The sequence below is a fragment of the Ostrinia furnacalis genome, unplaced genomic scaffold (assembly GCF_004193835.3).
Source record: "Ostrinia furnacalis isolate ACB-3 unplaced genomic scaffold, ASM419383v2 OfSCF6240, whole genome shotgun sequence".
NCBI lineage: Eukaryota > Metazoa > Arthropoda > Insecta > Lepidoptera > Crambidae > Ostrinia > Ostrinia furnacalis.
In genome coordinates this window covers 389,780-415,765 of record NW_021136479.1, presented here as the reverse complement: position 1 = coordinate 415,765, position 25,986 = coordinate 389,780, and the positions used below count along the sequence as shown (strand labels likewise).

Here is a 25,986-nt window from a genome sequence, read left to right as displayed (position 1 = left end):
AGGTTCGACTTCCCTCCTGTGCAAAGCGAATGACAGGTGACAAAAAAGGTATAATAACCTTTGAAAAAAGATATACTACCTACACCACGGACAGTATTAAAGTGTAGAAGTTTGTGAAGTTAGGGCTTGAAGACTTAGAAGATTGACTCTACATGAGATCTGATATGTTTTTGACAGTACTCCATAATGGATAAGACGAGACATCTTGCCAACATTTTAGCATGAAAATGTTTTTGGTGGTCTATCTACCCCACGGAATTTACGCTGAGTTGCACCACCTAACTTTGACGGTAACTATTGTTTTTTGTTTGGAGTTTGACAGATTTTTTTGACATCTATAATTTGTTATTAAAGCTACAGTAAGATGGTGCCTGGATGCGAGCGGCGCAGGATCGGTCTTTGTGGAAATCCTTGGGGGAGGCCTTTGTCCAGCAGTGGACGTCTTTCGGCTGAAACGAACGAACGAAGATGGTGCAACCCAGCCTTAAAGATGGGGCTACGGTAAGTTAAGCCGCATGAGCCTTCTGGGTACAGCTTCGTTATGTACACAGATAAATGTATAAAATTATCTACATTCGTAAGTAAATATTCAACTACACTCCCTTCGCAGAACCCACTTATCGACCGATAACAAACCGTGAGTGTATGGACGCAAATAATTCATGGACAGACAACTACATGTAGTTATTAATTCCCAATTTAGCTGGGTTTACAGTGTGAGTCTTGATAAAGTGCACATATGAAAATGGGTGAAACTAGACCCATTTTCCACGCAATTGTATAAAAAATTAAAAGTAAAATCTCAAACATTTTTTGACATTTTTTTTCGATAAAAATGGGTCTTGTTTCACCCATTTTCATATGTGTGCACTTTATTAAGACTCACACTGTAGATGGGTTATCTCCCCTCCCCAACCCGTCTGGCCAGCGTGATGTAAGCCAAATCCTCCATATTTTGCCTCTGATAAATTAAAAACAGACGGGATCGAAACAGAACTGAGGAGATCCGTAAAAGAGCTAAAGTCGCTGACATAGCCCGACGGATTAGTAAGCTGAAGTGGCAATGGGCAGGGCACATAGTACGCAGAACTGACGGCCGATGGGGCAGCAAGGTTCTGGATTGCCAAGCACAGCGTGGGACATCCACCCACAAGGTGTATCGACCTCATAAAGGTAGCAGGAAGGCGCTGGATGCAGGCCGCTACCAACCGGGCGATGTGGAAATCATTGGGGGCGGCCTATGTTCAGCAGTGGACGTCCTTTTGCTGAAATGATGATGACATTAAAAAAGATCGTGCTACTGCAATGGAGGCTAAATGACCTGATAACGGTGCAAAAGAAAAAATTTAATTTTCAGCAAAAATTAAATTTTATCTTCAATGATAGTCGCGTGACACAATGTGATAACTTTATGTCATGGCTTTAAAATAATTATAATCTAAACTAATATTATAAACGCGAAAGTAACTCTGTCTGTCTCTCTTTCACGCCAAAACCACTAAACCGATTTGAATGAAATTTGGCACAGAGATAGTTTGAGTCCCGGGAAAGGACATAGGATAGTTTTTATCCCGGTTTTTGAAACAGGGACGCGCGCGATAAAGTTTTTCTATGACAGACAAAATTCTACGTGGGCGAAGCCGCGGGCGGAAAGCTAGTTTAAAATAATGCATGCACGAAATGAAAATGGAATTGTTATGTCTAAAATTTTAAATGATCAGATAACGTTACTTGGGTCACGAACTTTTACAAGCGGTAATAATTAATTTTAAAACCTATTAACTAACGCCCGTATTCAAAAACATTAGCTACTATGAGGTCCCACAGTGCGCGTGGACGCACAGGGTGACACACGTACCAATTTGCAAGCGAATACGGGCGTTAGTTCTTTTCACAGTGGGGAAATAATGCTGGTATAAACATATCCATGTATTCTAAATACCCATCGAGATACTATCAAGGGTCCCCATCAAAATGGCAGCGGATCAGGAGAGCGGCAGAGAAATCAATGTTCAGGTTTGATTTTTTTTTAAAGCCCGGCTAGACCACCTCAGACCGAAAGGTCCCGGGTTCGATTCCCAGTGGGACCACATTTGATAGTGGTAGAGTTTGTTAAAAACTATTGTTACCTACGCCATATCGAATGACAAATGATCGAAAATCAAAATATCGAATACGTTTCATCGAACGATCAAAATATCGAACAATCAAAATATCGAATGCTCAAAATATCGAACGTTCAGAATATCGAATGATCAAAATATCGAACGATCAAAATATCGAATGATCAAAATATCGAAAGTCGATATAGACGTTTTTATTTAATTCATCTACCTTGCTCGGCTCCGGTGCATGGTTGTGTTTGGTCGTACAGTTTTGTTTTTCCAGTTAAGAAAAACAGTCCTCATTTTGGAGGGCTTTGTAATGGCAATGAACAAAAATGTCGATGAAACATTATATTGGTATTGTACACAAAAATATAAATTTAATTGTAGCAGTACGGCAATAACAACGCTTCAGCAAGGAGCCGAGGAAGGTAGATGAAAAATAAAAACGTCTATATCGACTTTCGATATTTTGATCGTTCGATATTTTGATCGTTCGATATTCTGAACGTTCGATATTCTGAACGTTCGATATTTTGAGCATTCGATATTTTGATCGTTCGATATTTTGATCGTTCGATGAAACGTATTCGATATTTTGATTTTCGATCATTTGTCATTCGATATGGCGTAGGTAACCCATTTCATCTAACTGGTTCTAGCTAGACACATAGTTTTCGCATTTGCGTTTTCACAATCACCAACATCCAACAATGCAGTAACCTACATTATTATAAAGTGAAAAATTTCCTACATAATTTTAAGTCAAAGTCAAAGTCAAAATTTCTTTATTTGTTTAGACTAACTAATATAGTTCTTACAAATCGTCATTTTGCTCTTAAGGAGCCTCTACATGTCTCATAATCTTTTTACCCTACCGGCGCTTCGAGACCAACATTTGGGAAGTGCTGAGAAGAAGCGGCGCCGCAACAAACTCAGTCACCACTGAGTTAACATTAGCATGAGTATTCCCAAATTGCTAATTTCCATAGTTATTCACCGACCTCTTGTCTACCCTGAGGAGCTGATGGTTAGTGTTTTGTTACAGGTGTGGTCGAGACTTCTGCTTGGAGACCAGCATCCATGGATTCAACCATATTGCTGTACCTAATCGCCATTGGACAGAGAGGTGAACTGGAAACATGAAATTTTTAGCTAGATCCAGTTTATCCTGTAACCTAGTATGTATACCGTTTGATAGAGCTTGTGAAGCACTTTCAGGATCAGTAACTAGTTTTACGATATCTTATCCACCCTGTATGAAAGAAAGAAAGAAAAATTGTTTATTTTGGTTCAAACATATTAATTCTAACTTACTCTTCAGACTCCTCTGGCTGGTCATCACCTCGGCAGCCATCTGGGGCGCCGTGAGCGTGTCCCTTGGACAGCTGCAGCGCTACAACGAGAATCCTACAGTCATCACCCTGGAGAAGGACTTCAGGACTTGGCGGTACAGCCTGCCTGGAGTCACTACGTGCGATAGGGTAAGGGACATGAAGAATGACTGTAAGTTCTTGCTAGGGATGTTACGGATATGTAGTTTCTGTTATGGATAGGGTTACGGATATAGGAATAATATTATACCGGTTTCGGTTACGGATATTTTTTTATTTCGGATATCCGAAAATTTCGGTTACGGTTACGGATATCTATGCTTTAGAATACAATTTGCAATAGTTGTCCAACACGGTTCATTAATGGCCGCACACTTTATAGCCTGACCAGGAACATAAAAACCCTCGCCATGTTGCGGAAAACTAATGGTATTAATTTCTTTTAATGGCAACAGTAACTGAAAACTTCATTGACATGTCACCTTGCATGTCAGTCTATTGTTGTCAAAGTGTAAACAAACTTTATTTTAAAGTGTGCAATTGATTTTGTGAATTAAATTGCTAAAATATTTTTATAGTCGTGAAAGAAAAGTGGTTCACGATGTGTTAATGTATTTGTCGAAGAGAAATACTAAGGGTTCGGACAATATTTTCATTGAATAATGTTTCCGACAAAGGTTGTCAAATTGACTGACATGTTTAGTTTCTTTTGATTGCGTTGACATAGAAGTTTGATTTTGTTACAGCTTAAAGGTATTATAGACCTGAGTATTTGGTATGAATTTCAATTTAATACCTCTACGCGTTTATGAAGAAATGGGTAGTAAGTTTAAAATTATTTAAAAAAAAATATTATGTGATGTAACTAAAAATTTATGGTTTTCGTAATTTTTCCTTTATCTATGCTATAAGACGTTGCTTCGTACCAAATTTCAAGATTCTGAGTTCACGGGAAGCACCCTGTAGGTTTTGATTCCCTTGCAAGTGTCGAAAATTTGCGGCATAAACGGCTGTATCTTTTGATTGCGTTGGCTTAGAAGTTTGATTTTTTCACAGCTTCAAGGGACAGTAGACCTGAGTAATTGATATAAATTTCAGCTTCATACCTCCACGCGTTCCTGAGAAAAAGGGTCTTGACAGACGGACGGACAGACGGACAACAAAGTGATCCTATACGGGTTCCGTTTTTTCCTTTTGAGGTACGGAACCCTAAAAAATAAAAATTTATACTAAATGGCATTATAAAGTAAATCAGAATTTTATGCCTTTACATATAATGCTATACAAAAAACTATTTAAAATGCCTACATCCGAAACTATCCAAACTATCCAAAAGTTTCAGTTACGGTTACGGATAGCCTTAACATCCCTGGCTTGCTGTTTCTGTCGGTATCGGAAAACCTATGAGCATGGGCGTACGTACCCAGCTTCTGGTCTAAGTAGAAGATTCTGGTCTGATTTTTTAGGTCAGTTAGTTTGACTTACTTCCTTCAAAGCGACATCCAGGGGGGGCTGCACACATGACATTTTTATAATATCCCGATTAAACTTGCTTTATTTAGTTCTTCTGTCTTATTTAGTTTTACTTTGCTTGTTAGGCTTATAAATTCAGCCAGTACCAGAGATAAGAAACGACACGGGAGACAGTCTCGTTGACGTCTGACCGTCGCAAAAACACCCTCCCGTGCCGCTTCCATAACTCAGGCACTGTCTGAGTTAAGCGGTAGACCTATTTGGTAACTGTCCAGTAAAGTTCAACTAAAGTCTGGTCGCCGAGCACGTAGAATTTTGTCCAATAACCCCAAGCTACCTATCCATATCGCTCGCGCGTAAATATTACTGTCGCGACTGTGAGACGGGCGCCAGCAGTGAGTGTGCGAGCGCGACAGAAATATAATAAAATTACGCGCGAGCGATAAGGATAGGTAGCTTGGGGTCATTGGACAAAATTCTACGTGCTCGGTGACTAGACATTATCTAAATTGCCTTACCTACTTCTTTTCGCTTTCTATCCTGCAGAACAGAGTGAACCCCTCCAAACTACCTTCAGCCATAGCAGAGCGTTGGCACGTAGACCCGTCAGATCCGAAGTACCCTTACTATGCAAAGTTCGTCTCTAATGTCGCCAACTCGGACCTGTTCCACCTGGAGGGCTACGAGGAGTTCAAGGACGATGAGACCTTGAATGTGGACCTGTACCAGCTGGTGATTGATGTAAGTTCGTTCGTAGGACCCTTAGAAGTATGACACTTACACGGGTTACAGCGGGGAAACTGAAAATTATCCAAAGTTTCGAATGTTGCCATCCCTCTTATATAAAGCGAGGTAGCAGCATGAGCGACGGTGACAGATAGACCTAAAATGTAAACATTATTTAATTTTCGGAGTCCTTAGACCTGGGTACAGGGACAGGCCAAAATGATGCCAACGGGACCCCAAACCACCAATGTGGTAATCATTGGTTATTCTATGATTGAACAGAATTGAAGATGACTAATTTATATCCTAGTATGTTTTCTAATGTTCCTTGTAGTTAGGCCTTATTTTTTAATTACCTATCTAAATAGTGTCCCATGTAATTATTTAAAAACTGATTTTTCGTTCTCTTAAAAGTTTACTGTTTTAAAAGACTTATTTGTCCCATAATTCGAAGATTACCTTGAAAGAATCCCTTTAATTTTTTAACATCTCTTCAAAGGTTCTGCCAGCAGACCCTTATATTGTCACAGACTTAACAACCCTTAGTTTTTAACCTCTTAACATCTGTTCAGGTTCAACCGGACCCCCAAGTGAAGACGACCTGGTCCCAGAGCAGCCCTACAAAATGGATCCCGGTCATTACAGAAGCTGGTGCCTGCTACGCCACCAACTCCATCGCAGTCAATGACGTGGCCACTATGTAAGATGATTGATACATTATCATCAGCCCCCCTAGACGTAGGTAAGTGGCAAAAAGTGACAGTGACAATGACGAAAGATGGTCGAAAGACTTTTTTTGTACGGAGTTCCAACGGATTCGATTTTCGATTCGTCATTCGAAACTGCAGGTGCACCACCACCACCTTGTCTAGTGCCAGAGGCAAATGGAGGATTTGCCTACACGCCCCAAGCTGGCTAGACGGGTAGGGGAGGCAAGTTACTTAATCTATATCTTAAAAGTCTTATGCCTGTTTTCACCATCAACCCCTAATTTTTAAGTGATCCCTATGGTAACAAATAACAGGAATTTTGTTTGCATAGGGGACACGTAAAAATTAGGGATTGATGGTGAAAACGGGCATTAATCGCCTTTACTCGAGAAGGGTGAGTGATCTTATCCTACTTTGCGGTAACCACACGGTGATTTGACACAAAGCTTTTATAATTCCTAGGTAATTTGGTAGTTAATTAAAACACATGCTCAGTTGTAGGCTAGGTACTAACAAGGTACCACTGGTACCACGAAATAAAAGATTTAATTAATGTAAACTTATTTTATCTACCTTTTAACTTTTGCTCAAGGAGGCTGGGTGACTTACTTCACCCGCGTGATTTTCTATACCTACTTTAGTTCAGTTCTTAAGCTATGTTTTCCCTAAGGCTATAAATCTCATCAAAATCTATTCAATAAAATTGAGAGTTACAAAAATCCATCCATCCAAACTTTCACATTTTTTAGCTAGTGATAGGAATATATTTCAAGAAATTATTATTGTTTCAGCAAACTCAATGCAAATGATACGAAGAATTTCCCGATCACCTGCAAGTACTCCTCTTTCAGCTGCTTCGTCATCATGGAGTTGGATAAGGAAGCTGATGTAAGTTAGTAGCTGAAAGAAGTTTCAAAGAAGTTGTGCCTTAAATATTTATTATTACGCTTCACAATAATAGGTACAAGGTACAATAGAAATTTAGCCAAGGATTTCTAACCTAAAGTGCGAGGGACTGGTGCCTGAAATAAGTATGTTTCAAGACAGAAACCTGTGCTACGGGTCACCATCGCTGCATACCTAGTCGCTTTATTTCATTTCAGAATTTATTTTCTTTTAGTAATTTTTTAAAGATTAATATCGCATCTCAAGTGAGAGAGTAGTCGCCCGGGAAGCGATAGGTCGTGGGTTCGATTCCCCCTTTGGCAATTCGATTTTTCCAAGTTAATATAATTTATTTATTTATTTCCAGTTCTACGTGCACTCTCCGTACGACGTGTCGGACATCACCCAGATGAAGGCTACCATGTTCGCGTCCCTAAACCGGCAGAGTGAACTTAGCGTCATGGAGACGCACTGTGGACAGGGGGTAATAGGAATTTATTTATTTATTTTAGCTGAATAAAGCATTCTTAAGATTCTTACAGAAATTATTGAATGAAGTCGAGTTTATTACACTGCTTCTTCTCAGTCGCCCATTTATTGTCCCGAAGCAGTGGTAGGGTTAATACTGGGACGTTTAAAGGTGTTTTTAAAACCCTACTTCCAAAAATAAAATGAGTTTAGGAGTTTTATATAATCCAAAGCGTAATGAGGGCTATAGTTTTTTGTCATTTGGCACCACTTGCGAGTGACAGGACCGCACATGCGATAGTCCTATACACCGCTTCAGCGCTTACCAGTTGGTACTACCTACTGTCTTAACCTCTTCTACTTATGTTTTTTTTATGGGACAGAAGGGAAACGATCATTATGGAGTGACAGGACCTCACACAGTCACACTACAGTGGTACAAACTAGTGAGGGCAAGTACTATAAAAGCCTTCATTGACACCCGTATTCACAAACGATGAAGCACCAAATTGAACGCACAGCGTCCAATAGAGCTCTGATTGGTTCATGTGTGACCCTGTGCGTTCACGCGCACTGTTTGACCTTATTAGTAATGTTTGTGAATACGGGCGTAAGTATCTAAAAGAATACCATTTTAAAAAAGTTATTTAATTTTTCTGAAATATTAGATTTTTCAATACCTAGGTCCGCCCGTTGAAGCCGGCCCGGCGTGGCTGCCGGTTCACCGACGAGCCTCCTCACCAACGAGACAAGGTTTGGACAACATTCTATCCATTCGTCCGTCCATCATCTATCTGTCCATCCTTAAAAACTTTCACATTTCCGCAAACAAATGACAATTGTAAAGAATAAGGATAATTTCAGGATTTTCAGGAAAATTATCTACACGTAGAAGTCGCGGGTGCAGCTAATTTAGTTACTTTAATTAAAAATATCCAACCGCTGCGCCTTGACAAATTAAGGAAATTGAACAGAAGAGATAATTTCAGGTAACACACCCAGAAGTCGCGGGTGTAGCGTGTAGCTAAAAGTAGTAAAGTACCTAGTATACATAAATTAAAAGTAGTAAATAAATAAAAAAAATATGGAAAATATAAATGATTAACATTTGGAACGCGTATGTTCTTATTTTATGTAGATTACAATAAAATAATATAAAAGATACAGTTGAAAGTAAAAAACTTAAATGCCTTTGACGAATAAATAGTTTTATTATGTATTTATGTTCTTCAAAAAATTAAATAAAAACAAAAAGATTTTTTAACTAAAATATAAAAAGTTTCTTCCGATACCGGGAATCGAACCCGAGCCTCCTGGGTGAGAGCCAGGTATCCTAGCCACTAGACCATATCGGATGTTGGGTGGTGCGACGAAATTATGAATCAGTTACAACAGAATGTAAGATATTTCTGTGACGTGACGTGAAGTTATTTTAACCGACTTATAATAAAAGCAATTAGTGTGTACCAATTGTATTTTTAGCTTAGCATCCGCGTACTTAACTTATTTAATTAAATAATAAATAAATATCCTTGGACATTTTACACTGCGCTTCTAGTCCCAAACTAAGCAAAGCTTGTACTATTATGGGTTCTAGACAACGGATATAAACATACTTAAATACTTTTTTTTGTAAATAAGTACATACTTAATAGAAAACACCCAGTCCAATACAAACAAATATGTTCATGCACATAAATGTTTGTACTGTGCGGGAATCGAACCCGCTACCTCCGGAATAGTAGTCCGTTTCGAACCACTACACCAAACGGCCAACAAATAAGGCTAAGCTTAAGACTAAGTGACCTGATGATATATTTCCAGGTGTACAGTACCAACACCTGCCGCCTGGCCTGCAGGAGCCGTCTGGCTATCAAGCTGTGTGGCTGCAAGCCTTTTTACTACATTCATCAAGGTAACCTATACTGAATGAAAAAAGAATCTGAAAATGTTGACTGGAGAATGTCATAATAATATCAGCAATTAAATTCTAACAGTGCGTATCATTTTTAACGGATTTAACATTTGCCATTTGATGAAGAAAGACCGCATCTGGGGGCACGGCAGTGCCCCCACCAAGTCGAGCAAAAAAGNGGTTTAAGCGCATTAGGGCAAAGTAATTCTCAATCGATGTCGAGGCAATCGAACAATGAACTACGGAATATAAAACTTTATTGCATTCAATCAAGTCAATAACAAGGTTCAAAAGGCGAATTTAAATGCCATATCGTGAATTTTACTGCAGGAGATTATTCGAAAAAAAAGTATTGTCAAAAAAACCAAGTCTCGCAACTCAGTTGTTCTACGGTAAAAAGTTGTGAGATCCATGTAATACCAAGTCCAGGCCAGGAAATCTTTAACGTTTTACATAAATATATTGACTTGGCCATCGCATGAAAACACGTGTAAATTAAATTATTTAGTGCGATGGCCAAGTCAATATATTTATGTAAAACGTTAAAGATTTCCTGGCCTGGACTTGGTATTACATGGATCTCACAACTTTTTACCGTAGAACAACTGAGTTGCGAGACTTGGTTTTTTTGACAATACTTTTTTTTCGAATAATCTCCTGCAGTAAAATTCACGATATGGCATTTAAATTCGCCTTTTGAACCTTGTTATTGACTTGATTGAATGCAATAAAGTTTTATATTCCGTAGTTCATTGTTCGATTGCCTCGACATCGATTGAGAATTACTTTGCCCTAATGCGCTTAAACCTTGCTGCAACAGCTAGGCGTTTTGTAGTTTGTGCTATAGGTACAAACGACAGCTCATCAGGCTACCCATTTTTGTTGCAAACTCGCCCCTATTACAACTGCACAAGAGCCCACAGTGGTTACGTTGACGTGCCGTCATCTCTACAATCCGTGGCGTAACTATAAGGTGGCAGCAGAGGGTTAGCAATGAATTTACCAAGAGCAAAGAGCTTCGGATGGCATAGTCATAGAACGGATGGTCGGTCGGAAGGGCCATAAAGCGGCCATATCAATATCCGTACCATTACGTAAACGCCTCGCCTCGCGGTTGACAGCGCGCGAATGACTTTACGGTGGTGTTTAAAATCAAAATCAAAAATATTCATTCAGTTTAGACCACAAGTGGCACTTATGATGTTGATCCCTTTCTGCAACTGTGCCAATGTTTCTAACAGAAGGCCCGATCTGCACCCCCGCCGGTATGCACTGCCTGTCGTCCCACGCCCAGCAGCTGAAGGTGAACGGCGGTCAGAAATGCAGCTGCAGCCCGCAGTGCCTCGACGCCACCTTCCGGGAGATCGCCAGCAACGAGGAGATATGGTTAGTAGTCATTTAGGTCCCGATCACACCCCAAGCAGGCTCTGGATTGGAACCTCCAAGGAAAACGCAAACGTGGTTGCCCCAAGCAAACTTGGCAGCGCACTGGCGAAGAAAATCGGCAAGAGCTGGAGCGAGATTAAACGCGAAACTCAAGACCGGATGCGATGGAGGACTTTTGTGGACGCCCTCTGCCCCATCTAGGGGACATAGGATCTTAAGTCAAGTAGCCAAGGCTCTTTAGCATAGTTACAAGACTTCAATCCACTGTAGCCTGAATGTTGTAGTGTGTTGCTACTATGCAATGAACTCTGTTAAAAAAGCACCAAGTATACGCGAATACATGGCTACACCATTTGGGTTATCGCGATGTATAGATGTCAGCCTTACGCCCGTATTACGATGCTTGAGAGCTCTGTGATTGGTTCGTGTGTCACCCTGTGCGTCCAAGTGCACTGTGAGACCTCATAGTAATGTTTGTGAATACGGGCGTTAGGGGTAAAGGCCCGACCTGCACCCCAGCAGGCATGCACTGCCTGTCGTCCCACGCCCAGCACTATACTTAGGTCCCGATTACACCCCCAAGCAGGCTCTGGATTGGAACCTCCAAGGAAAACGCAACAACAAGCAAACCGCCAAGACCATTGGAAGGGGGGCTAAGGCCCTTGGGAAGAAACAAGGTAGTAATTATGTAGAGGAGCTTATTTACAGGGGAGGGGTAGGTGTAGATAAAGAACGGTTTTCATAAATGACTGGTATTCGAGAAGAGACGATAGCTACTGATGGACAGAGATACAATGGAATAAGCATCTGAACTATTATCATCATCATCATCATCATCAGATCATTTAGCACTGCAGGATCATGCATGGCCTCCTCTAATTTACCAGAAGCAAACGGATGATTTGCTCTACAATCCCCACGCTGCCCAGACGAATCGCTGGCCTATCCAGAGGTGAGAGTATTTTCGCGTAGTTTGTTACAAGTCCATGCCTCTGGTAAATAGAGATGCTCCTGCTCCTGCAGTGGAATCTAAATGCCTTGATGATAAGGATGCAACCTCCCTTTTCCAGGGGTAAAGGCCCGTTCTCGACCCGGGGCACTGTCCGCTTCACCATCCAGCCACCGCGCACCCGGTACACCAGGGAGATCGTCTTCTACTTCCAGGATCTTGTGGGTAAGTCTTTGAAGCTAGTCTTCGTCAATTCAGCTGGTTATAACTGGACGTAAAATATTTTCCAAAGATCACGATCTTCAGATCAATAGATCTGAATCTGATAAAATCGTCCAATGACTGCCAGCTTTCTTCAAATTCGAAAATTTTTACTGACAAAAATATTGCAACATGTAAGTTTTCATTTGCCCATGCCCATGGCACCAGCAAAAAGTAGTTTTAGGTCTGCGTTTTGGTATTTTCTCTTCAAATACTTAGACCAGTTGGCTTTGGGGTTCTGCTGACGCTTAACGGTAAACAAGAGTCTTTGTGTAATGTGTATCTATTATTAAAAGATGAACTAATTCTTTCTTGAGAATGATGAAATAATTTTTCTTCCTCGTCTTTCTTGCGGAGAAAGAAATCTTCGAGGTGGTCAGTGTAAAGGATGCAAGGGTCAACAACACCCAATACATACCTAAGCGCAAGCGCAGTTCTATTTTAATATTTTCCAGTGTCATTCGGAGGAGCAGCAGGCCTGTTCTTGGGGGCCAGTTTCATCAGCTTCGTGGAGATGTTCTACTTTGTGATGGAGAGGGTCTTCGGGCTGTTCGGAAGGAGACCACGGAAGCATGAGCATGTTAAGGCAAGTTTGCCTACTTTCAGACAGAAAACTTCACCTATATGCATGACATGATGCATGCTTGTTACTTTTAAAATCCCCATCAGGAGGACGAGGACTAGCAGCTTTACCGATTTCGCTTTCGCTGTTTTATCGATTTAATTCGTTAACGTGTGATACGATACGGTTGTCGTCCAAAATCAAATGAGAGATTTTATCACGCGCAACTTAGCCCGGCTTTCTGCTGGTATCGATATAAAATTTCAAAATGACACAATCGATTAGTTTCAACAACACACTAAAGTGATAAATCGATGTTTTTAATTTCTTTCAGAGTGTGGAAACCTTTGTTCCATATGAAGCAAAACAAATCATGGAGTTGACCACCATCTTGGAGAACGAGAGAAAATATGAACAGCTGTTAGATGCCCAGAAAATATATGGAAAAAGCTACAAATTATTGAAAATGCCTGAAAAATAGGCGTAGGTTAACCAATACTTTGTGCGCCATTTTTAGAAGTGTTTTTTTTTTTGCATTTTAAAATATGAATTATAAAATAAATATTTTAAGTCTGGGTTGTCTGGAAGAGATCGCTTCCTAGCGATAAGACCGCCTGTTTTGTGCATTTTGTGTGTATGTAATAAAGAGTATTCTATCTATAAATAATACCAGTCATATTTGTTTGTATGTTTACTGATTGATAATTTTACAAATAATTTATCACACATTTCGTCTGTCCGCACCTGAAATAAAAAATAATAATTGTAAGACGATTTTTTCTGTGATTATTCTCGGGAAGGAACTCGATTTTATCCGATTTATAATCGCCTGAAGATTTTCTACCAAAAAAGTAAGCAAAACTATTATTTATTTATATTTATGTGGCAGTGGGCGGGGCACATAGTGCTAGTGGGCTCGTAGTGCTAATGGCCGCTGGGGCAGAAAAGTTCTCGAATGGCGACCACGAGCCAGAAAACGTAGTTTATGGAAGGTCACGGGAAGTAGGATGCGGGTAGCGCAGGACCAGTCGTTGTGGGAACTCTTGGAGGAGGCCTTTGTCCAGCAGTGGACGTAATTTGGCTGAAACGTACACTCACCGGTCAAGACCGTGACCTGGACCGGCGGCGGCGTATCTTGTACCGGCGGTCGCAGCGGCGGCAGCGTTTGAACGATCCCGATCTGGACCGGCAGCGCCACATGTAGCTGCGGGGAAAAGGAGCAACGTTAATTTACGAGACCGACTACGCGACCTACTCCTGCTTGCAGTAAACACTCTAGGAACAGTCTAGTTTATAGGACACTCTTTTACCACCCACACTGCTTACGATAGTTATGGTGCGTCCACAGTGGGCGAACGCGGGCTCGCGCGGCAAACTCGACATCCTGCTCACTCATGAACAGGGTGAGCAGGATGACCAGCGTGGACGCACCATTAGAGCTACGCCTAACTATCTACGTCCTGCCGTGGCAGGAAATACTAGCTACACTAACACACAAGTGTGGTCTGTGACTCCTACACTACGGAAGGAAATGCTACACTAATGCTTTCACCATCAATCCCTAATTTTAAGTGACCCCTATGATAACACATAACAGGAATTTTGTTTTCATAGGGGTTACTTAAAAATTAGAGATTGATGGTGAAAACGGGCATAACAGGAACAATCTTTAAGGCGCTCTCTCAGCGCGCATGATATATTACCACTCGCCACAGTTGTGGGTACCTCCTGGATGTATTGGCGTCGGTCTCCTTGCTGAGTAGGAGGAACGGGACTATTCCCACCTCTCGTTTCCACCACTGCAACTCCTGTGTAGCCAGGATCTACAGCTACAGCAGCTCCAGCTGAGTAGGAGGAAGGGGGAACATACTAGAAGGCGCCAATGATTTGCGGTGGCCACCAACCGCTTGAATAGTCCTACCAGGAACAGTTCAGAGCCTCGGGCTCCCACTCACCGCCCGCGTCGTCTGCGACAGCCACAGTCGTCTGTGATAGCATCACCAAACGCCACGGTTGCAGCGTACTCGGTCTTTTGGCTAATAAAATTAGTCCAGCTTAGAGTCTAGGGCTCGCTCACCGTCCGCGTCGCCTCCGACAGCCGGAGCGGCGCCTCTTGCGGCGGCCGCAGCTGCGCCGCGCGCGACAGCAGCGCTGCCGCACCGGGTAGCGCCGGTCGCCCGAGCGGCAGCGCTTGAACACTTACCAGGAACATTCTAGAAACAGTCTAGAAGGCGTTCTCTTAACACCCACGCCGCCTGTGACTGTCAGAGTCTCTTGCAGCTTCCTACACCACCATCAGCAGGAAAAGTCAAACCTACGTTTTCTCCTAACACCAAAAGCTGAGTATCGGTATCGGTCGTTCTGAAGTTCGGTCGGTCGGCCCTGCTTGAGCTAGATCTTGCTGCAGCAGCAACCACTATACTTACCAAGAAATAATCGGAGTGAAATCAGACTTCTCACTAGGTGGAGTGATGTTTTGTTGAAGATCAAAGGAAGCGTCTAGATTTGGGAAGCGTTGGACTGTTCATTGCGGAAATCCTTCGGGAGTCTTATGAGGATTTGACTATGAGTGGTCGTATTCTGACTGAAAACTAAGGTTCTTCTAGCACTGCAGCTGTGGACATCTTCTGAAGGAATAGGGCTCACTCACCGTCCGCGTCGCCTTCTACAGCCGGAGCGGCGCCTCTTGCGGCGGCCGCAGCTGCGCCGCGCGCGACAGCAGCGCTGCCGCACCGGGTAGCGCCGGTCGCCCGAGCGGCAGCGCTTGAACCTACCGCTCCTGCTGCGGCAGCGGCTGCAGGAAAACAAAATATGAGTAACAGCGCCAGACGTTGAATTTCGTGAGGCGCTAACATGTTGACGTTTTCGGATTTACACATAAGTCCCAACCCTACTCGTCCAACGTGTGGAGCTAGAAAATAGTATTGGCCCCAAACACAGATTAATTAATATAATTCTAGTTATTCCTAACGCGTAACGTTAGGACAAGCGTTGGCTTAAGAAAGAAAGTTACAAAAGTGCCGGTTGTAATTCCTAAATTGCTTCACTCCGGCCTTTTCGGGTCTCAAAACTGTGTAACTTGTTAACTCACCTTTACATTATTGATAAAGTAATTTATTACTTTAATTAACTTGACCATGACTTACGTTTTGCACATTCTGGAAAAAAATAGATTTTATTAGAAAGAGTAGATAGGTACCTACTAGGTATAACTTTTCTGTTAATTTTACTTATGTAGGTTTACTATTTAGAATTATCAGAAACTTACTTTCGTCTTCGACGACATTTTGCCATTTTCTGCCTGAAAAATGAATTATTTCAAGTTAGGTATGTAACATGTATTATAAAGACCTGCCATTAAGGCCTACCTACTACAGACCTGTGGCAGAATTAAACTTCATCTGAAAATAGCTGCGCTACAGACGCGCTACTAATAAATCAGAGTAGCACCAGTTTCTTTGACAGAATATTCGTGTTATCGAGTTTCGAGAACAGTATCATTAAAAACAGTTGCGCTATTCTCACTTCTGTGCTTCGTTTCTTTGCCAGAATCTATCGCGTAACCGAGTTTTAAGAGAGGAATGTCACAAAACAAACGCTACAGTCGCGCTAGTACAGTGCTGGAGTCGCGCTACGCGCTACTACCTACAGACATCTAAATTATGGAATCTCGTAAGTGTAGTTTCGTAAGATAGTCAAATATCACTTACCTTTGAATAAAACACTATAATTTCATCGAACTAATGCTGTAAATGTAGAGTTTCATGATAGTAAATGATATTTATAAAAAATATTACAAAAAAAATACAGCGTCACATTAAAAATTATTTCACCAAACGTCCATTGAAATTCTAATTTTGAAAGAAATTTCTTCTTCTGTGTCTGTCAGACGTGTGAAAGAAGAGTTTTTTACTAATCAAAGGAGTATTTTAATATTGTCTATAGTTTTACTTTTAGACTAGCTTCTGCCCCGTGACATAGTCCGCGTATTTCGATTTATCGAAAAAGTGAAAAACTTTTTTTGGGGTCGGTTTCAATTTCGAAATTTTTTAAATAAAATTGTTTAGGACTTTTTTAAACTCAGACCCACAGTCAACATTGTATAAGTTGTGTTTCTCTAAAAAACGAAACCTGTAGGCCCAGTGGGCTGTGTGAGTTTACATCAAACGCGTTCACTAGTGAGCGCGTTTAAAAATGTATGAAAAGTTTAGTTTTTGAACGTTTCCCGCTAGGGGCGCTGTACAATTCGTCATACATTTAATGTAATTTTTTGACGCGCTCATAAGCACGTTTGCTGAAAACTCACACTAGGCCCTCAGGATGCTCGCCACCATATTATGCTTTAATCGCGCCATTTTATCGATTTTATGCGATAAACCTATACGACGTCTAAAATCGATAAGATCTTATCACGCCGCGCAAACTAGCTCTCTACTTAACCTTTGTTAATTACTACAATTACAAATCAAACACCCAAAATACATATCCATACACATTTAATATCACATAATATACACTATTTACTGCTTAAAATTAATTTTATATCCTTTAGACTCCGGGTCTTGTTCGAGTTGGAAGTTCTCAGTTGACAGACCGAACGGCTTTAGAATCATATTGCCTAAGTCTTTCAGCTTTCCGAGCATTTCTGCTTTGAGTTTTTCATTTTTCTCTTCTATCAACGGTGGGAGACGAATGGTGGCTCGGTGTGCCTCGCTGTGGGAAGGATCTAGTTCAAGGATTTTCTTGTAGTCCGCTAGACTTTCGTCCAGCTTTTCTGTGTGTTCATATGATTGTGCCCGTCTGTAAATAAATATGATAATATAGTAAGTGGCAAGGCTTTTCCGTAACACTAAGAGTAGGCGCACACCGTTGATTTTTAGTTGGCCGATAGTTGTGCCCGATTTTAAATTGTATGAAGAATCGGCCAAATCGAATCGGCGTAGTGTGCGCACTCCGCACTCAACTATCGGTCGACGAAAAATCAACGGTGTGCGCCTACTCTAAAGACCCTCACAAAAAACTAACAAAACGTCATAAATCATTGCTGTTTTCGCGCGTCGCAACGAAGTAGGCGATCGAACTGCCTAATTCAAGTTGTTTATAATTTAGTTTGAGATTTGAAATGCAACTCTTAACGCTTTAAAATTATAATAACCGTTTCATCCACGAAGACGCGCCCCACCATTCTTCCGATAAAACCGTGTCATCGGTACACGCGCACACTACAATAATGCCGCTCGGATTGCTCGGATCAAACTCCCTGCACCCCGCGCGACCGAGACCAAAAATTGGTGGTGCGCGTCTTCGTGGATAAACGATCTATAGGTTTACCAAAAAATAGGTCAAAATAGTAGTGCTATTTTTTTAAATTAAGGTGTTTATTTTAATCCTCCGTCACTAAAAACTACACTCGACAGCAAATAAAACGCACCACCCGCGACAAGCACTTTCAAACGTATGCATCCCCACTTCACACCAATATTGGTACCATTCAAAAGCCTAGTTATAAACTTCATTTCATTATAGGAAAGGTTTTTACCCCAAAAATGTTTCTTTAGAAGGATCCAGAGTCACTTCTTCAAAAAATAGATAGTTACGCTTGAGCCAACTTTTATGGCTATAAAACTGTTAAGTTGGGATTAATCGCTATCCATCTGTTAAAGAGGACATGTGTGATCATTATTTGGTTTTATTACCATAAAATTTAGTCTAATTGATCCCAGAGCCCCAGAGGTGAGCCCAAAGTGAGGTCTTTTTTCAAGTCACATTTATGGTATAATATGTTAATCATTTATTAAGATATTAAATGTGTTTTTCTTTAAGGATATTTATTGGGCTTCCAAATAACACCAATATTGTTGTTGGGGCACCATTATTGTGTCAAAAGAAAATCTTTAAAGTTCGCGTCGCGGGTGGTGCGATTTATTTGCTGTCGAGTGTATATCGTTGGTCATAAATAAGAGCCAGCCTTTGTTAAATTAGTCGACTAACCTGATATACGCCTTAACATATTTATCGTCCAGCTCGATAGCCTTGCTGCAGTCTTTGATTGCTTGCTTGTACTTCTCAAGCTTCATTTTGGCAGCGCTCCGGTTGCAGTACAGGATGGCTCTTTGCTGTGGGTACTGCAGCGGACAGGTCTTTAGGCCTGGAATGGTTAAAAAAGCAATATTTTTTTTTAATCCATAACGAGGAAGCTCTTGGCCTTTATCTCACGATGGTAAGTGACGATCAGGCCGAAGGTGGAATCGAGCTTCACCCGGAATCCTCAACCACGAAGGAACTGGCTATCTTACCTCTAACTGCCGGAACACAACAATGTTCTTAACATTGTTGTTATGGCGACAGACTTAGGTAAGATGGTGGTAGCTAGCCAGGCGGACTTAGAACAAGCCCTACCACGAACCAAACCGAACAGAAAAATCCGCCCCCACTGGGAATCGAACCCGGGACCTTTGCGTCTGAAGCAGGTGGTCTTACCACTAGACCACAGAGGCGGTTGAAGCATTAAATATCAAGCATTATTATATGAAAGATTAGCAAGCTGAAGTGGCAATGGGCAGGGCAGGGCACATACTACGCAGAACTGACGGTCGATGGAGCAGCAAGGTTCTGGAATGGAGGCCGCGTACCGGAAAACGCAGTGTGGGACGTCCACCTACAAGATGGACCGACGACCTGATAAAGGTAGCAGGAAGGCGCTGGATGCAGGCCGCTACCAACCGTGCGATGTGGAAGTCATTGGAGGAGGCCTATGTTCAGCAGTGGACGTCCTGTGGCTGAAATGATGATGATGATGATGATGTAGCATTATTGCAGTTTTATCGTCAGGGTGCAACTATAGGTAAACGCTTAACTGAGTCAGCGCCTGAAGTATGGTATGGTAGTTGTTTTTGTGACGTCAAGACATCAACGAAACTTCAGATGTCCTTCTCATAACTCATTCACACTCAGTCATGTGCTAAAAATTTTTAGTCTTGGTTACCAAATAAACATCTTTCTTTCTTTCAGTGTACTGTACAGCATTAGCAGAGTTTTGGCCATTTTCATAAAATGTGAGTAAAATTAATTAGGTACTAATAAAACTTACACACTCGTTGAACAGTGTTTTAAAGTGACGTTTAGTAATTGGAAATGTCATTTTAAAACAGTGTTCAACAACTGTGTAACTTTTTATTAGTAAGGGGGTTAGTGTTTAATTAGGCAAGAGTTAATCATTTGCATTTATGTAGCAATAACATTAATTTAGTATTTTAAAGAAAATGATTTTTGGAAAATAAACATTTTCAAACCAGAAATCGAGTATTACCTTCTGTATATTTCTCTATACTCCTCTCAAACTCGCCGTCTTTGAACGCATTATTGCCCGCAACCTTCAAATCTTCAGCAATAATCTTTCTTTCCTCCTTCTGGTCATCCGTTAAGTCTAGTTCTGTGTCTTTTAATTCTTCTTCGTCTATCGAGTCTGTGTCGCTCTCTTTGTCTCCGTCACCGTCTTTCTCAACATCTACGTCTTCCATCTTGTCATCGTCTAGTGGAATGTGATCGCTGTATGGTGTAAAGTCTGAAAATATATTGTTACATTGTTAATTAAAAGACATAGCCATCTGTGTGCCCTTTCATCCGTTTGTTCCTCTTGAGTCACACCATTTTGTGTAACAGTGTTACCCATTGGTAAAAAAAATTACTGATTAGTAACACTGTTACTCAATGCCACATTTTTTTGTTACTTAATGCTTTTATCTAATTTAAACGACTTTGACAGTTTTCTTGCTGTACATTCTGATGAATCAAATAAACTATTTTTCTTTCTTCTGTATTTCAATGATTAGATCATGCTCCCAGCCTATTGGGCACCATTCTTAGGTCTGCAGAATTGCTGATTGATATATTTTTTTACATTCAATTCAGTTTTTGTAAATTGTAAATACAAATTATACAATAATTAATGTAGTAAATGATAATTATGCCTAGAAATTTTAGTTTTTTTTTATATTTCTAGGCAACAATATTAATTTTTCGAGACAGAATGGGCGTAGTCAGAGAAAAAATAATAACAATACCATTTACTACTAACATTTTTGATTCTGAATTTGTAGAACAAGTTTCTAATTGTTATCTTACAAGCAAGGGCCAGAATCGTTCTCAATAATTGAACATTGAACTTCCGAAGGTTGCTTAAACAATGGGTTCCATAAATTTGTGTTAATTGTCTGAAGAAAATGCTAGATTTTGGACGAAGTTTTAAAAATAGTTTTGACGTCTATTAATTTCAAATTGTTAACTACCTGATTTGTGAGGCTCTCCCAAATGAACTGGCGAGTCATTTGAACTCGAATTAGCAGGGCTAATAACGAATTCATCAAGATTTTCACGAGTATTTAGCGAATCTTTTAGATCCTTCGTGAGGTCCTCAATTACATCCTCATTTGACACGTTTTCCGTACTTTTTAACCGCTCCGACATTATGGTCACTAGTAGAAGCAATAAGGCTACTTGATTAGAGGGATTAATAAATAAAATTAAATAATTAAGCCGATAAAACAAGCAAAATGTGAAATTCCATGACACATCGCAGACTAAATTTTGAATTGTCATTCAAATTTCAAACGTCAGAACTTGACAAAGAATACGTTCCGGTATACAAAGAATATTTTTACATACCTTTGCGGAATGAAGAATGTTCACTAATTTTGTTTTTTAGCTTTCTGTATTCTCTGTTAAAAATAAAAAATACACGTGAAAGAATTATTTCGATACGTTAATTAGTTTCCAAGATATTGAATTTTAAAAGTGCGGGCGGCGGCCATGAAGCTACAGNAAAAAAAAAAAAAAAAAAAAAAAAAACAAAAAAGAACTCATCACTAGTGTTAACCTAAAAAAATTGACAGAATTCAGGGTCGTTTTAGAATAGATAAAATTGATATAATTATCATAAAAGATTGTGATTTAGCCATTGTGTCCGCGAAATAAACACTTATGCTCAGTCCTTGAGCGGTGTCGTCGCAGATAAGTTGTTATAAGCCACAAAAATGTTGTTCAGAAGTATATTCAGAACACTATCTAGTCCGCGTAGTTATTTAGTGAATTATAACCATTTAGGCACTAGTTTGAACAATTTTCGACACATCGCTCCGCTGTCGACCACCAGGCTGGCGTTAAAAGACGAGAAGTGAGTAGAACTTCGGCTATTTCATCATTTCGTAAGGTAGGTAGGTTATGTGGCAGAATATCTCAAGGAATTGTAGGACTTATCATTTTATCAACTTTCTAAACGTTATTAAATTTCTTCATAAAATTGCATGAAAAAAGTGTGCCTGAAAGTGCAATTTTTATCAATTAACAGTTCTTTAAAAAGTTGAATAAACTTTATCAGCTAATAAGTAGGTATAAGTTGTTGGTTTTGATTGAATTGAATTGAATTCTGTTGATACTTATTGCGGTGATCTTTTAAGCAGTTAATGTATGATTTTAACCAATTTCAGGCTTAAATAAATCTTTAAAAGTAATTTATTCTCTCTTCAGTAACATTTTACATTTTGGTGACTGAAATCGTTGGCATCCATTTAAAATAGGATTCTACTCATGATACCTACCCCTAATCCCAACTATCCCAACTAATATTATAAATGCGAAAGTAACTCTGTCTGTCTGTCTGTCTGTTACGCTTTCCCGCTCAAACCTCGCAACCGATTTTGATGAAATTTGGCATAGAGATAGTTTGAGTCCCGGGAAAGAACATAGAATAGTTTTTATCCCGGTTTTTGAAACAGGGACGCGCGCGATAAAGTTTTTCTGTGACAGACAAAATTCCACACGGGCGAAGCCGCGGGCGGAAAGCTAGTATGAGATAAATCCAGAGTGATAGTTTAGAACTTATTCATCATAATTATCATTAGAACATATTTTAATTTTCACTAAAGGAGGCCTCTAAACCAGACATAAAGCATAGCAAGGAAGATTTAGACTCCCTACTTCTTTCTAAGCTAACACAGCCACCCAAAGTTGGCATCTAACAATAACGCCCATATTTAGAAACATTACTATGAGATCTCACAGAACCCTATTCAACGCTGTGCGTTCGATTTGCTTCTTCATTTAAAGAATCTTTGTGAATATGGTTGTAAGTCCCATTTCGGTCTGTGCTGTGTAATCTTTTACCATTTATCGTAGAAATTGCACAGGTCCTCATTTACTTCACCATCCCAGTAGTAACTTCTTTCTTAAATAAATATTTTCTTACAGGGTCAAAGTGTCATTCACCCTGCACGATGGCAAACGGATAGACACAGAAGGGAAAGTCGGAGACACACTACTTGACGTGGTTGTTAACAACGACCTGAACATCGAAGGCTTTGGTGCCTGTGAAGGCACATTGACATGCTCTACTTGTCACGTTATATTAAAACAGAAGGACTATGACAGGTAAATGAATTTTGTGTCATCATCAATAGGGCTAGGATGTGCGCAGCGATAAGCTTTTATCGCGCGCCATTTTATCGATTTTACATTATTAGCTCATACATTTTGTGGTCTTGCACTCAACAAATCACATATATGTACCATCCTAGACTGCATCCCACTTAACATCAGGTGTGATTGTGGTCAAATACCTGCCTTGTTATGCATAAAAAAAATCTGATTATAGTCTGGCACTGATTGCAGAAAAACACAAAAAAAACATCAATACGATTTTATCACAGTGGGCCATGCTGCTAGCCCTGCAGTCTAGTCTGCAGGAGCACGACCCTCTAAATTACTGGCAAATTAAGGATTTGGCCTATACTCCCTCTACTCTGACCAAAGGGAGGTTAAAAACTACAAATAGAGAGTGAATAGGCACTTACAGGGCAGGTATTTTACTTAACATAAGGTGCGATTGCAGTCAAATACATGCCTTGTTCTGCACAAAGAAAAAAAAAAATTGCTGCCTCTTTTCATCATCCTAGTGTAATGCTTCATCTCAGCACTGGCCCATTTATTGTCCTGAAGCAGTGGTAGGGTTAATACTGGGATGTGTTAAAGTGCTTTTTAAAAGCCTACTTGCATAAATAAATGAGTTTTAATATAGAGAGAAGCTATAAAGGCCTACTTTCAGGCAAGTAGAAATAATAAAAAAAAAATAGATTTATTCCGGCCCTGCAAAAGCTCGCATTTCCATTATTTCCTAACACACATCCATCCATAATTCATAAACTGACGTACTAAAACGGTATTCTTTCTTTTGAATTATAAATAACTGAATCAAATATTTATGATCTGTTAGCTGAATTATTTAAGTCAAAAAGTATCCTTAGGGAGAAGCCACACGGTGCGGTGCGGCGCCGCAATACGGCACCGTCTCGCTCAATCGAAGTGCGGTGTGCGTGCGGTGCGGCGCCGGAACGCACCGTGTGGCATATCATTGATTTTTATATGCAGGACGCTGCGACACCGTTCCGGTGCCGCGCCGCAACCGCACCGTACCGTGTGGCTTCTCACTTATTGTCTTCAAATAAAGGGTATTTTGTAAATACTGCATTATTCAGTATTCAAAGTTTTGACAATTTAGATTTTCGTAATTTTGGATGATGTTTGAGGACATGCAGTTACGAAACTCAAAGAAGAAATTAAAATAAAAAATGGATGGATGTTTGTTACTCTTTCACGCAAAAACTACTATAGTTCCAAAATACTGAACTGTCCTATGCATGACATTGACAGTGGGGCGCCACTGTCAATACCGGATCGCTGGTTCCGATATTTGCCATGTTGGAAACCATATAGTTGAACGATGGTAGCGCCCCCCCCTGTCATTGAGTTTGGTGGGACAGTTCAGCGTGGGTCATCTATAGCTAAAAATTGATTAAACATTACAGAACTATTTATTTACTTATCGTTCGTTTCAGTCAAATTCACTTCTGTACAAAGGCCTCCCCCAAGGATTTCCACAATGACCGGTCCTGCGCTGCCCGCATCCAGGTTCTTCCCGCGACCTTCACCAGATCGTCGGTCCACATAGTAGGAGGCCTGCCCATGCTACGTCTTCCGACCCGTGGTCGCCACTCGAGAACTTTTCTGCCCCAACAGCCATCGTCTCTACGAGCTATGTGCCCCGCCCACTGCCACTTGATTTTAGCAGATCTGCGGGCTATTTCGGTCACCTTGGTTCTCCAACGGATCTCCTCATTTCTGATTCGATCACGCAGGGAAACTCCGAGCATAGCCCGCTCCATCGCCCTTTGGGTGACCTTGAGCCAACTAATGCGCTGAGTTCGAAACTCAGTGTCGCATTAGAAATTCACACACACAATGTAATCAAAAATATATGTGCTCATTATCCACTGTGGTATCAGTACTCAACGTTCGAATAATCTTTAATATTACGCAAGCAATGTAAACTGTTTACATTATGACGTCGCTGCTGTCATCATTGCTGTCACGAGCAATGTGTTCTGTTTTTGGGCATATTGCTGCGACACCAGCCCCGCCCCCTTGTCACATCTCCCTTTAGTTTCTGTGATTTGTGCCTTGAGCCTTCACTTATCATACATCATGCTATAATTTTTAACGATATTATAAATACTTTCCAGTTTACCAGAAGAAGTTACCGACGAAGAAAGAGACATGCTGGATCTAGCTTACGGTCTCACAGACACGTCTCGCCTCGGTTGCCAGATTGAGCTGACCAAAGACTTGGACGGACTGGAGGTGAAGGTGCCAGAGACAATCAACGACGCCAGGAGTTGATGACCGACCATAGATATACAGGCCTGTAATTTTAAATCATCTAATGGTATTGGTAAAGTCTGGTCTGTGAGCACGTAGAATTTTGTCCAATGACCCCAAGCTACCCATCCTTATCGCTCGCGCGTAATTATATTGCTGTCGCGCTCGCACACTCACTGCGGGCGCTCGTCGCTAGGTCGCGACAGCAATATAATTACGCGCGAGCGAAAAGGATGGGTAGCTTGAGGTCATTGGACAAAATTCTACGTGCTCACAGACCGGGCTTTCGTGCATAACTCTGTCAGTACCCGATGTATGGGAGCATGCAAAGGTGTATTTTTTATCCACTATTTATTTATTTATTTATGAGGAAGCTCTTGGCCTGTATCTCACCTGATGGTAAGTGATGATCAGGCCGAAGGTGGAAGCGAGCTTATTATTGTAATTGAACATCTAACGTCAGCAAAACTACAGATTTGTATGCTCTGGAAAGACATATGTCAA

The 25,986-nt window shown here is 40.7% G+C and overlaps 4 protein-coding genes and 1 non-coding gene across 6 annotated transcripts; 2 read left to right on the top strand and 3 right to left on the bottom strand.

Annotated features, from left to right (window-relative positions):
* The first annotated feature begins 1,940 nt into the window (after positions 1-1,940).
* On the top strand, positions 1,941-13,514 carry LOC114362165 (pickpocket protein 19). 2 transcript variants are annotated; one of them, XM_028317453.1, is made up of 13 exons: positions 1,941-2,016; positions 3,154-3,234; positions 3,430-3,589; positions 5,459-5,653; positions 6,211-6,338; positions 7,140-7,236; positions 7,601-7,717; positions 8,386-8,454; positions 9,526-9,616; positions 10,858-11,002; positions 12,073-12,176; positions 12,668-12,798; positions 13,109-13,514. In XM_028317453.1, exons 1-13 carry the CDS (start codon positions 2,009-2,011, stop codon positions 13,253-13,255), a joined length of 1,473 nt encoding a protein of 490 aa, XP_028173254.1. In that variant the 5' UTR covers positions 1,941-2,008; the 3' UTR covers positions 13,256-13,514. The 2 variants fall into 2 exon arrangements, with proteins under 2 accessions (XP_028173254.1, XP_028173255.1); XM_028317454.1 differs by lacking the exon at positions 8,386-8,454.
* TRNAE-CUC (transfer RNA glutamic acid (anticodon CUC)) lies at positions 8,985-9,056 on the bottom strand. The gene has a single exon. It is a non-coding gene; the product is annotated as a tRNA-Glu (tRNA).
* Positions 13,420-16,601, bottom strand: LOC114362163 (protamine-like). The gene is made up of 8 exons (XM_028317451.1): positions 16,485-16,601; positions 16,043-16,075; positions 15,921-15,932; positions 15,425-15,568; positions 15,093-15,195; positions 14,852-14,964; positions 13,873-13,978; positions 13,420-13,518 (listed from the first exon to the last, which is right to left on the bottom strand). Exons 2-7 carry the CDS (start codon positions 16,066-16,068, stop codon positions 13,876-13,878), a joined length of 501 nt encoding a protein of 166 aa, XP_028173252.1. The 5' UTR covers positions 16,069-16,075; positions 16,485-16,601; the 3' UTR covers positions 13,420-13,518; positions 13,873-13,875.
* Positions 16,602-17,253: 652 nt separating this feature from the next.
* Positions 17,254-21,371, bottom strand: LOC114362162 (tetratricopeptide repeat protein 1). The gene is made up of 4 exons (XM_028317450.1): positions 21,063-21,371; positions 20,084-20,338; positions 18,766-18,922; positions 17,254-17,574 (listed from the first exon to the last, which is right to left on the bottom strand). Exons 1-4 carry the CDS (start codon positions 21,238-21,240, stop codon positions 17,295-17,297), a joined length of 870 nt encoding a protein of 289 aa, XP_028173251.1. The 5' UTR covers positions 21,241-21,371; the 3' UTR covers positions 17,254-17,294.
* A 269-nt stretch (positions 21,372-21,640) lies between these two features.
* Fdx2 (Adrenodoxin-like protein 2, mitochondrial Ferredoxin 2) lies at positions 21,641-25,635 on the top strand. The gene is made up of 3 exons (XM_028317445.1): positions 21,641-21,946; positions 23,020-23,199; positions 25,347-25,635. The coding sequence occupies exons 1-3, from the start codon at positions 21,807-21,809 to the stop codon at positions 25,501-25,503; spliced, it is 477 nt and encodes a 158-aa protein (XP_028173246.1). The 5' UTR covers positions 21,641-21,806; the 3' UTR covers positions 25,504-25,635.
* The last annotated feature ends 351 nt before the right edge of the window (positions 25,636-25,986 follow it).

Bases quoted from the DNA above. Each gene is read 5' to 3' on its own strand.
- LOC114362165 (XM_028317453.1), top strand. The intron at 3,235-3,429 runs GTGAACTGGAAA...CTTACTCTTCAG, and splicing joins AATCGCCATTGGACAGAGAG to ACTCCTCTGGCTGGTCATCA. The intron at 12,799-13,108 runs GCAAGTTTGCCT...AATTTCTTTCAG, and splicing joins GGAAGCATGAGCATGTTAAG to AGTGTGGAAACCTTTGTTCC.
- LOC114362163 (XM_028317451.1), bottom strand. From the start codon at position 16,068: ATGGCAAAATGTCGTCGAAGACGAAA. The intron at 15,196-15,424 runs GTGAGTGAGCCC...TTTCTTGGTAAG, and splicing joins TGTAGAAGGCGACGCGGACG to TATAGTGGTTGCTGCTGCAG. The intron at 13,979-14,851 runs GTGAGCGAGCCC...TTTTCCCCGCAG, and splicing joins TGTCGGAGGCGACGCGGACG to CTACATGTGGCGCTGCCGGT.
- LOC114362162 (XM_028317450.1), bottom strand. From the start codon at position 21,240: ATGTCGGAGCGGTTAAAAAGTACGGAAAACGTGTCAAATGAGGATGTA. The intron at 20,339-21,062 runs GTAGTTAACAAT...ATATATTTTCAG, and splicing joins GGGAGAGCCTCACAAATCAG to ACTTTACACCATACAGCGAT. The intron at 18,923-20,083 runs GTAATACTCGAT...TAACCATTCCAG, and splicing joins TATAGAGAAATATACAGAAG to GCCTAAAGACCTGTCCGCTG.
- Fdx2 (XM_028317445.1), top strand. From the start codon at position 21,807: ATGTTGTTCAGAAGTATATTCAGAACACTATCTAGTCCGCGTAGTTAT. The intron at 21,947-23,019 runs GTGAGTAGAACT...ATTTTCTTACAG, and splicing joins CTGGCGTTAAAAGACGAGAA to GGTCAAAGTGTCATTCACCC. The intron at 23,200-25,346 runs GTAAATGAATTT...AATACTTTCCAG, and splicing joins AAACAGAAGGACTATGACAG to TTTACCAGAAGAAGTTACCG.